General features: G+C 36.3%; 2 protein-coding genes across 3 annotated transcripts; one reads left to right on the top strand and one right to left on the bottom strand.

The window, feature by feature from the left end:
* Positions 1-219: 219 nt before the first annotated feature.
* On the top strand, positions 220-4499 carry LOC117230025 (RUN domain-containing protein 1). 2 transcript variants are annotated; one of them, XM_033487065.2, is made up of 10 exons: positions 220-422; positions 484-702; positions 779-872; positions 934-1101; positions 1469-1649; positions 1712-1806; positions 1884-2645; positions 2713-2810; positions 2871-2965; positions 3027-4499. In XM_033487065.2, exons 2-10 carry the CDS (start codon positions 548-550, stop codon positions 3131-3133), a joined length of 1755 nt encoding a protein of 584 aa, XP_033342956.1. In that variant the 5' UTR covers positions 220-422; positions 484-547; the 3' UTR covers positions 3134-4499. The 2 variants fall into 2 exon arrangements, with proteins under 2 accessions (XP_033342956.1, XP_033342955.1); XM_033487064.2 differs by having other exon boundaries at positions 222-422; positions 518-702.
* Positions 4500-4571: 72 nt separating this feature from the next.
* Nrk (Neurospecific receptor kinase) lies at positions 4572-9757 on the bottom strand. Its single transcript, XM_033486636.2, has 6 exons — positions 9617-9757; positions 9358-9548; positions 9039-9300; positions 8725-8967; positions 8457-8644; positions 4572-8267 (listed from the first exon to the last, which is right to left on the bottom strand). Exons 1-6 carry the CDS (start codon positions 9675-9677, stop codon positions 7266-7268), a joined length of 1947 nt encoding a protein of 648 aa, XP_033342527.1. The 5' UTR covers positions 9678-9757; the 3' UTR covers positions 4572-7265.
* Between the last annotated feature and the right edge of the window lie 215 nt (positions 9758-9972).

Genomic DNA, 9972 nt, shown 5'->3' with positions numbered 1-9972 from the left:
GCATGCACCCGGTCCACCTGTGTGAAGCTGGCTCACAATATCGATGAAACAGCTGAAAAATTGCTCTTTAATTGCATATAATTGCTCACCAATTGCTCACAACTTGAAGAAGCGGCAGCGTTGCATATACGTATGTAGAATGTCAAGGCCACTAAACTTAGAGACGAAAATACGAAAAAATTTGGCAGTAATTTCACCTCTAGTGTACTCTCTGCGACCAGTCTGTTGACGCCATTATAAATCTATGATGGCGACGAGGATTTGAGAACGCGCCTTACAGGGGCGCCTAATCGCAATCGACAACAGTCAGTGACGTTTCCAGTTGTACACGTGCGCAGAAGTTAATTAATGGATTAAACGTGACGAGAAAAGGTGGAAGACCGAGAGCGTTGTGATGTCCTGCAACGGGAATCAGTTTTCTGGTACGTAGAAAGCGGAGGCGGGAATCGGGTCTCGTTTGACTACGCCGGATCTGTTTCTAAGGAGGGGAATCGATCAATGTGAACTCGAATTGTAGAAGAAAGACGAGATCGTAGACGATAAGAAAATGAGTGCTAAGGAACATAAGGGTTGCGAGATAGAGGATATCGAGAATTCGGATGAAAGCGACAGACCTTCTGGAGAAAGGTGGGCGCCAGTCGGGGCGAACGATTGCGACAATGATTTCGCCGATGAGTATAAATATGTAGATAACATGGAGAAGTAAGTAGCCTTCTCCTCAAAGTTTTTAAGATATTTCCTTGTTATTGTAATTAAGCAACGATTTTTTTTCTCTCAGCTTATCATACGATATGGAGAGGCTGAAGGTGCTGGAGGAGGAACAGGAGTTGCTTAACTCATCTCTCATTGCATTGACTACTCATTTTGCCCAGGTACAGAATGCTTCTTTAGTATCTAAAAAACATTTTTCTTTATGCTATTTCGTTATTTCAGGTTCAGTTTCGTTTAAGACAAATTGTGGATGCACCAACCAATGAGAAGGAGGCATTGCTCAAAGAGTTAGAAGAGTTTGCATTTAGGGGAATCCCTGATGTTCCAAATAATTTGTCACTTGATAGTAGATCAATCACTCCGACTTCTCCAGTGTCCTGCAAGCAAAGCGTAAGCTGTGCAACAATATGCCGTGCTAGTATTTCAAGTTTTTAATACTTTCTTTAAGTTTTCACACTTTTGTTTTAATTCTTTTTTCACGATGATTTCCTCTGTGTGTTCGCCTAATTCTAATACAACTCGCTTTGCTTGTAAAATGCTGACATGCATACTGATCTGTGATATATTTTTTCTTTGTTTTCTAGCGAAGTTTTAATTATTTTGTAGATAAAACCTATGTTATGTTGGGAAATAAATGTTTTTACACATGTTGTTCTTTTTTTACATATGCTTCTGTTATTTTCAAGCTTTCGATCCTTACCTCATTTTTAACTTTTTTTTTATAAACAAAATCTGCTTAGTTTGTGCAATTTAACAGATATCCGGTGTGATTAATGATGTTGATGTTGAATCTAAAATGGCTTTGCAAAGAACGAAGCAAAAAGAACTAATATGCCAACTGAAATCTCAGTTGGAGGATCTAGAGAAGTATGCTTATGAGACTGGTGATGCAGACTTACCACAGAGCATGATATTAGAACGGCAAAATATTATAATCAGTAAGTTCTACAAGACTGAAACTTCACACATAAACTTTAGATTAACATGATTTCTTTTTCAGGTCACCTAAAAGAGAAATTGAATTTTAATGTCGACGAGCTCTGCAAACTACCGGTTGACGATTTAAGATGGCAAGTAGATTATGCTATAAGTCAGGTAAATCATTTGACTCAGTAGGATGCATTAATGAGCATTCCCTCGTGGATTAGAGAATTAATAAATTTCTTTTGTAGATCGTTAGTCCTTTGAAAATGAAGGAACAACTAGTATCTCAATTGAAGACACAAATTACGGATCTAGAGAGATTTATAAATTATCTTCAAGGGGAAGTTAGCACAGAGACCCTAGCGTGTACTTGTGCTTGTCCAGTACACACTAGTGGTTCAGCTACTTCTTCTTCTTCTTACGCTAGGAATGCATTTACGAAGAAACCAATAGAGGAGGAAAATGCAACAAAGACGATTAACACTGTTAAGAAGGTGGTTGCTCTGTTGCACATGTTCCTAATGTCCCAGTTGGGATGCGGCAGTGAAAGAGTGCGGCGGAACTTCAAGAAAAATTCGATGCACAAATGGCGCGATCTGAGAACCAGACTGGATATAGCTGTTGAGCATGTTATAGAAATGATCACAGAAGTTAATTACCATCCAGATGACGACGACGCTGCTAACGAAAACGATTACGCCTCGGATTCTGACTCCTCATCCAATTGTAATGCCAGAGTAACATCTGCCGTAAGGAAGCATTTAGCAACCTCCGTACGCGACTTAATGCAGCATGGATTAATGTCCGACGTGCGTTCCAATAGTGTAGTTCCGTTCGTTGGATGTTTTCCGCAAAGACACTCCTCTGCTACCAATTTAATGCACGCATGGGAACTAATATTGAAATATTATGAAATTAAAAATGGCCACCGTTACAATTCTAGCCCGGCACAGAAATTATCACAAAGCTTTAATCTAGATCTCACAGGAAGAATTGTATCCTCCAAACAGGTATTACTTAATGCAATAAATTAAAGTAATAAAAATTTCTACTATTTAAAATGATTAAAATTTCCAGAGCCTACTAACGACTATCGGGAATATCATTGCCTCGCACAGCCCGTACAAGAGAAGTTACGATTCCCATTTTAAAGCGTTCATATGTGCGTCCCTGAAGTAAGTAAATAATGTTAGAAGTCTTTTCGAAACTCACGACTCATCGATGCTTTATTACAGTGCTAAGAAACTAGTGGCTTGGTTGAAACTGATCTTGCAATGCCAGTACCTTCTCGAGAATCATTATGCATCGTGGAGTTATGTCGTAAAAACAGGTATAACGAATTATTAAAATGAAAACTAAAATGAACCTGACTCTGTTATTATTGCAAACAGGTTTCCAAGATGCGTTTCACACTCTCGATCGTCTTACGAATTATAAGTTCGACCTACCAGTGGACCTGGCGGTAAGACAATTCCAAAACATAAAGGATGCGTTTTGATTGCGAAGCAAGATGATGTTCGTCATTATACGACTATGGGTTAGTCAATTTTAGTGAACAAAGTACACGGACAACGTAAACGAGAGTCAGTACATTTTAACTTTTACGTTGACTTTACACGGATCCATTGTATTTTAAAAGTATTCTTTCGTGGCGATCATTCTTTTCTCTCATTCTCTGAGCGATCATTAGTGGAAGATTATTAAACGCAATAATGTAGCTGTAATAATTTCGAGTATCAGTATTGCTGTGTTTAATCCCCAGAGAGGGTCTGGGTTTTTAATTACTCTATTTTAAGAACGTCTCGCTCTGTGAGATCTAAGAGGAAGGTAATCTCTGATGCCTGTGGAGACTTAACGACGATACGTATAGAGATATATTGCGACTTTACAGCACAGGTATAAATGCAATGCTGCCTGATATAATATGGACTGATAACATATTACGTAGTTATTTTGAGGTACATTTTCGGATACTGCACGTTCTCAAGAAACAATAGACATTTTCTTTGTACCATTTAACGAGTAACGTTAAATCGATTTTATAGAATTGAGAACCGGGGTCATCGCTGTGATCAAAATTAACTGAAATTTCTTACTAAATCTTCTCGCGAAAAACTGTTAAGAAAGTCACGTTACTCCTTATTAGATATCGAACGAGAAACCAAAGACCAACATTTCTTTTTAATCATTGAGAAGAATATTACTCTTTAGTTCTTAGTACCTCTTCGCATGTTAAAGTTGATGAGTTTGCGGTAACATATCATCGAGACAGTAGTTAAATCTTGTAACATATAAACAGTATATACCATGCATAATCGTCGATGTTGTAATATATTGTCAACATTTTATCTTTGTTGTGTTTCATAAATCTATATCATTGATTTATCTTCCCATTTTCACGTTCACATATTGTATATGCGTTAATATAAATGTGTAAGATTCGGCTTTAGTTAGTCATCACTGTTGAAAAAAAAGAAAAAAAAAGTGCAGATCATCGACTAAATCTGTATAAAACGTTACATTCTTATATGCAGCTGAAAGTATAAGTCTCTTATAAAGATTTTCTCTCAATTATATAACAACTGTTCCTAATTTTACGACGGTTAAGTACGTTAAACAAGAGTAGATATATTAATAATAGAACACACGCATTGTTTTCAAATAGTTAACAATTTACTGGACATACACAATAGTTACTTGCAGTTATATATATATAAAGATACATCACATGTAAGATAGTTTTTAAGTGAAACTCAAATGTATTATACCATATATATATAAATATCTGCTTTTTATATACATAATAATTTGACATTAGTTTATTGAAGAGAAGATGTGCAGAAATATATTTATGGAGCAATGTATTCAGTTTTGTACTGCAATATATCCTGATATTCTATTCCTATACAAATGACAATGCAAAATGAAAAACAGTGTACATGAAATTGGTTGTTTATTTCTTGTAAAAGTTGTACATTAGTAAAAGTTTCATAGCAGTTCTTCTTTCAACACGTTTGTAGTATTTCATTGATAATTCCCCGATATTCGTAATAATAAAATCCACAGGGCGAATCACAAGAAATCTTTAAATAAAAATACCTAAGACCAATGTTGCATATTCCTGAAAGATAAGCATAACTTTTTTTTCTGAACATTAATTACTTCCCGAAAGCACGTGGTAGATGGTATTACGCTCTAAATAAAATTTGCATTGAAATCTTCATTTTGTCTTACTTCTTACGATTCACCCTGTATAATTTTCATTAACTTTTATTTAAATACGATTCTCTACAGCGAGAAAAAAGGAACATGTAAATTAGACGTCGCTACCTCTAAATTATATATAATATATATATATTTGTTTTCATTTTAGTCCGATACTTATGAATTTCATCTCTGATCTTCAAAATAGATTATCGAGGAATCTCGATGTTCTTACTGATTAGATTACAGTTTTGTTGTACATAAAATTCAGAATAGAGTCTACATTGTCAATAACGTATCTGAACTCAACGAATGTATATAATACCAGAAGTTTCTTTCTTGGTCGCCGACGGATACGCATTTATGTACGTACCATCATAAATATATATCACGTACAATACTACTTATACAGGATACAAGTACACAGATGTAAGAGCACAAACTTGGTAGAAGTTCTTCTTCTCTTTTCACAATATAAAAGTCGTGTATAAAAAGGTTTATGGAAGAGCATTCGGATATTGCATTCACATTTTTTTTCATCTTCTTTCGTGTATTACATTTAGTATTTGTTAATGCTCAACCAAGAATTACAGCGGAACGAAGAACATTCGACTGCCTATTGCGATGCATACTCATTGAGAACCAAATAGACAATGACATTCATTAGCTATACGTATCTATGGTACTTAAGAATAGGATACAACATTCACAAATTAATAGACTGGTTATAATACATTTACATAATACGGAATAAGCAAGGATTACATTTAATATCACTTAGAAGGTGCTGAATTGTATCACAACAGTTGAAAGTAAATACCTGCTCTGATAAAAAAAAAAAGAAAATGTATCCTTATGATAGGAAAAATGCATTAGGCGCGTTATACATATATCTCGTAGAACAAATAATACTCTAAATCAATTCTATGTTACAATTAAAACATTCATTTAAATATCGTTTTACAGCACAGTAATGATTTACTTTCAAACCTTAATGTATAACAGTTGCACAGTATACACTCACTTAATGTTTCATTTCTTTTTTCTTTACTGTAACATTTGTCATAATAGCTTTCATTGATATTCTTCGTACATTAAATAGGCTATTTTTGGTACAGCAACGATCTAACATCTAACAATTAAGGACAGTTTACATATAACGTCGCTAAATATAAACCCATTCTTTTTTATGGCCGAATCGCTCACGTAGTTTATATAAATTCAGTAGGTCAATTATCTGTGTTAGGCTTCACCGAAACATCATTATTTGTTGCTTTTTCATATATATATATAATATATTTATATATATAAATATCTATAGGAAAGTCTGTCTGCCAACATAGCATATGTCTCTTAAGATATTCCAGTTCTGAAGTGAGGAAATACAGCAAATGTATTCGTTAATACATATAATTACGTATAAATATATAGGTATATGTGTAGTTATGATCAAGTCAAATGAAGGGTGAAGCTCCGCGCTTTGATAAAGCAACTAATTCAAAAAAATAATTACTAACTACATATTTATACTGTTCAAACTTATTTTTAAAAAATGCATCATCAGTCTTCAAGTTTCTAATCGTGAGAGTAACAAGGCAGTAAAATTTGTAAAAATATAATATAAAGTCTCATTTTTTTGTGATTCAAGAAATATCAATGACAATTTTGTTCATAAATACGATGAAACTGATAGCCTGCTGATATCAATTATAAATAAATGATTTTTTTACGGCGTATAAAAATCGGCAGTCTGCTTACTACTTACACAAGAAACATTGTATCTATCGGTATTATGTTACCACAGAAATCTTTATCTCAGTATGCTTCATCATCAGTATCCTCACTGGCAGTACGTGTAATGTTGTAAAATTCGTTGACGGAATGCGTGAAATCACAATAGATGTAAACGTAATACAAAAGTTCATGTAAAATCGATACAAAATAGTTTAAACACGCATATAAATAAATTATGGATAAACATAAATTAGCAGTAGAGTACTGGAAACGTTCCAAATATCATCTTACTCCATTCGCTTAGGAATGTGGTCTAGAAACAATTTAGATAGACTTTCGTTGTAGTCTTTAAAAAAACAAGAAAAAAAGTCATTCTAAAAACAAAATATTCAATGTAACGTGATGTATTTACAAGCAAAGAACTAAAAAAAAATAGGTAAATGAATTTGTGCCCTTGTTTTACTCGAATATTCAATGTTGTAAAACACAATGGCTACTAATATCAAACGCTTTTTATAAACATTTCAGTCAGTTCGTTCGACGAGGCTACGCAACAAACATAACAAAGGCAGTTACGCGCAACACGTAGGTACGATTTACCATTCACTTACCGTTACCTTTGCATAAATATCACTTATTTGCTAATTCTCTAGGATCATAGAGTTCCTATTTAGTACAAATTATTATCAGGTTCAAACGTGAATACGCAGCGGCACGCTGTCCGACTTGTTCTCCGCTTCTAAATTGTGTTTTATGGTGTCCAACGTGTTGTAAATGGTTCTGAACGCTGGTCGGTCCGATGGTCTCCTGTTCCAGCACAGTTTCATTAAATCATAGATCGCCGAGGGTGTGTGCTCCGGACATTGAAGGACGTTTCCTTCCTTAATATACTTTACAACTTCCTCGTGGGTCATCCCATAGTAAGGCTGAAGAGCGAAACTAAATATCTCCCATAAGCACACCGCAAACGCCCATACATCGGACTCGACGGTGTATTTGTTGTACAATATGCTCTCTAGAGGCATCCATCTGACGGGGATCGCATCCTGCTCGTCCCCTTTGTAGTAATCCTGCAGATAAATTTTCTGTGACAGCCCGAAGTCGGCAATCTTCACGATCATTTGGTCGTTGATCAAACAGTTGCGCGTGGCGAGATCCCTATGAACGAACTTCCGGTCGGACAGGTACACCATACCGGAAGCTACTTGCAGCGCGATGTTGATCAAGTCCATGTGCGACAGACGCGAGTCCGTGAAATGTTCGTCCCTTTCCAAGCTTCGGATAATGTAATTACCGGGTGAACAGGACCGCAAGAACTCGTTTAGGTCACCACGTCCCATGTACTCGAACAGCAAGCACATTGGCCGTCCTAGCGCACAAACGCCCAGCAATTTCACAATGTTAGGGTGATCGAATTCAGCCAAAAGACAAGCCTCGCGCTCGAAATCCTTTAGCAGGTCCTCCGATGCCTCATCCTTGAGCATCTTGACAGCAACGTTTGTGAACTCCTCGCCTGGGACCAACCCGGGTGCCTTCGCCTGGAATACTCTGCCGAAAGCACCTTGGCCTAAGTCTCGCTCATAGATAACATTGTTCCTTGGGAATTCCAGCTTCTCCAGTTTCGGATTCAGCTGGGCACTTGTCTTGTGATACGCGTTGTTGCTCGGCAGTTTGTCCAGATCGATGGTTATATACTGAAAATAATGTGGCATTACAGACTTTGATAATAATAGTTTTCCTAGATTACCCAAAAATTTAAGGCTGATAACTGAAAGAACTAGTGATAGATTAAGTCCAGACCCAGCAAAATTTTTCTGGACAACTTGCACAAGTACATAATTTTTAATTCTGCATTATTTTAGAGTCAAGCAGATTTAGTGTACCTGATTATTTGTTGGGTTGTATCCTTGGTGTCGTTTGTGAAGCCTGTGACTCAAAACAATCGACAATACGGTTCCGACTATAATTACAAATCCCAATGAGGACAGTATTAGTATAAACATTGGGGTAAACAGTGTAGTCATTGTTAAGTCTTTTGGGTCGACATCCAGTACTTTACTAGTTACTTTATCTAAATAATAGACAAAAAAAGAAACAGACCATGAATATAGACAATTCAAACGGATAACTCGTTAAATATTAATAACGTACCGCATATAGGAATATCACAATGTTGCCACCGTCTTGCAGGATCCATGGTGAAGCACCATGGCATTGGTTCCTCTCCACCGGCATTTCTACAGTAGTTCTCGCCGTCACGAATTTGTGGGAAGACGTCCGGTGGTCTGTCGTGATTATGGGGTATTTGTGCACTCCATGCCTGACAGTCTAAACCAAACTTTGTCGTATTTACTTTGCCCATATAAAACCTACCATTGCCCTTGACACAATCATCTGAAACAATAAGTAAGTAAAAGAAAGCACATATCAAATTGAAAAAGAATTTTCTTTAAAGTCTGCATTACATGTAACAAGCTCTTCGTTCATATCAGTCAAATGAATGTGCGAACAAGTGACTTTCCCTTTGACTACTTTTGGCAGTGATTCGCATTCTGGAAGTGTAAAATGTCCCCTTGATCTGATATAAATCTTCCTTTGCTTGTTGTCTTCTATCATTGCCCAATCGTTAAAGCAGAACTGATGACGTACTGCCATGCAATCTTCGTAACATAATGGCAGCCCAACCGAGTTGTGGCATTGCGGAAAGGCATACATGCACAGCATTTTCTGAAAGAATAACATTGTTAGTAAAAAAATCTGGTTGCTATTTAAGAAACTGGCTACCTCTGCGGCAGAACGACATGGTTCTTGAAGCTTCTCTATCAACTCCTTCCACAAATTTGTGGTAATCTGTTCATTCAGGAATCCTCCAGGATTAATGTTGGAGTCGTTGAACCATACTTTCCCGATACCATCTAGATACTTTTTGCAGATCTTTCCCCTATAGGGGAGACAATAACCATCGGATTCTGGTTCTGTGAAACAAGCAAATACAAATAGAAAATTCTCTCTTTTATGGTACACAGTATTTATGAATACGTACTGGTCTGAGCGGAACTGAAATGCAAAATGATTGCTATCAGAGAAAAGATCCAGAACACCATTATTTAAACGTGTTGCGTCGAAGTAAGGCCAACAAGAAAATATCACATGTTTAAAGTGAGAGATCGCTGCATAAGAAAGCACGCCAACACCGATGCCCGTTTAATTTACATTGAATTGCATCGGATCCGTAGTGTAAGTTAAATATCTTTTGATGTAGAACCGATTGTTACGCTCCATTCTACACGGATGATCACGCAAAGTCTTATTTGACAATCGCCAAATGAATATTACAATTATCGATTGTAATTTTTCAAACTGTTTTCAATGGGGCCCAGCACGATAACTCAACAAAAA

Source organism: Megalopta genalis, chromosome 2 (assembly GCF_051020955.1).
Source record: "Megalopta genalis isolate 19385.01 chromosome 2, iyMegGena1_principal, whole genome shotgun sequence".
NCBI lineage: Eukaryota > Metazoa > Arthropoda > Insecta > Hymenoptera > Halictidae > Megalopta > Megalopta genalis.
Note: the sequence above shows the minus strand (reverse complement) of the source record. Positions and strands in the feature narration are given on the sequence as shown.

Excerpts from the sequence above, each read along its gene's own strand:
- Nrk (XM_033486636.2), bottom strand. The coding sequence starts at position 9,677 with ATGGTGTTCTGGATCTTTTCTCTGATAGCAATCATTTTGCATTTCAGT. Across the intron at positions 9,301-9,357 it reads CATGTCGTTCTGCCGCAGAG|AAAATGCTGTGCATGTATGC; the intron begins GTAGCCAGTTTC and ends TTATTCTTTCAG. Across the intron at positions 8,268-8,456 it reads ACAACCCAACAAATAATCAG|TATATAACCATCGATCTGGA; the intron begins GTACACTAAATC and ends CATTATTTTCAG.
- LOC117230025 (XM_033487065.2), top strand. The coding sequence starts at position 548 with ATGAGTGCTAAGGAACATAAGGGTTGCGAGATAGAGGATATCGAGAAT. Across the intron at positions 1,102-1,468 it reads CAGTGTCCTGCAAGCAAAGC|ATATCCGGTGTGATTAATGA; the intron begins GTAAGCTGTGCA and ends GCAATTTAACAG. Across the intron at positions 1,650-1,711 it reads ACGGCAAAATATTATAATCA|GTCACCTAAAAGAGAAATTG; the intron begins GTAAGTTCTACA and ends TTTCTTTTTCAG.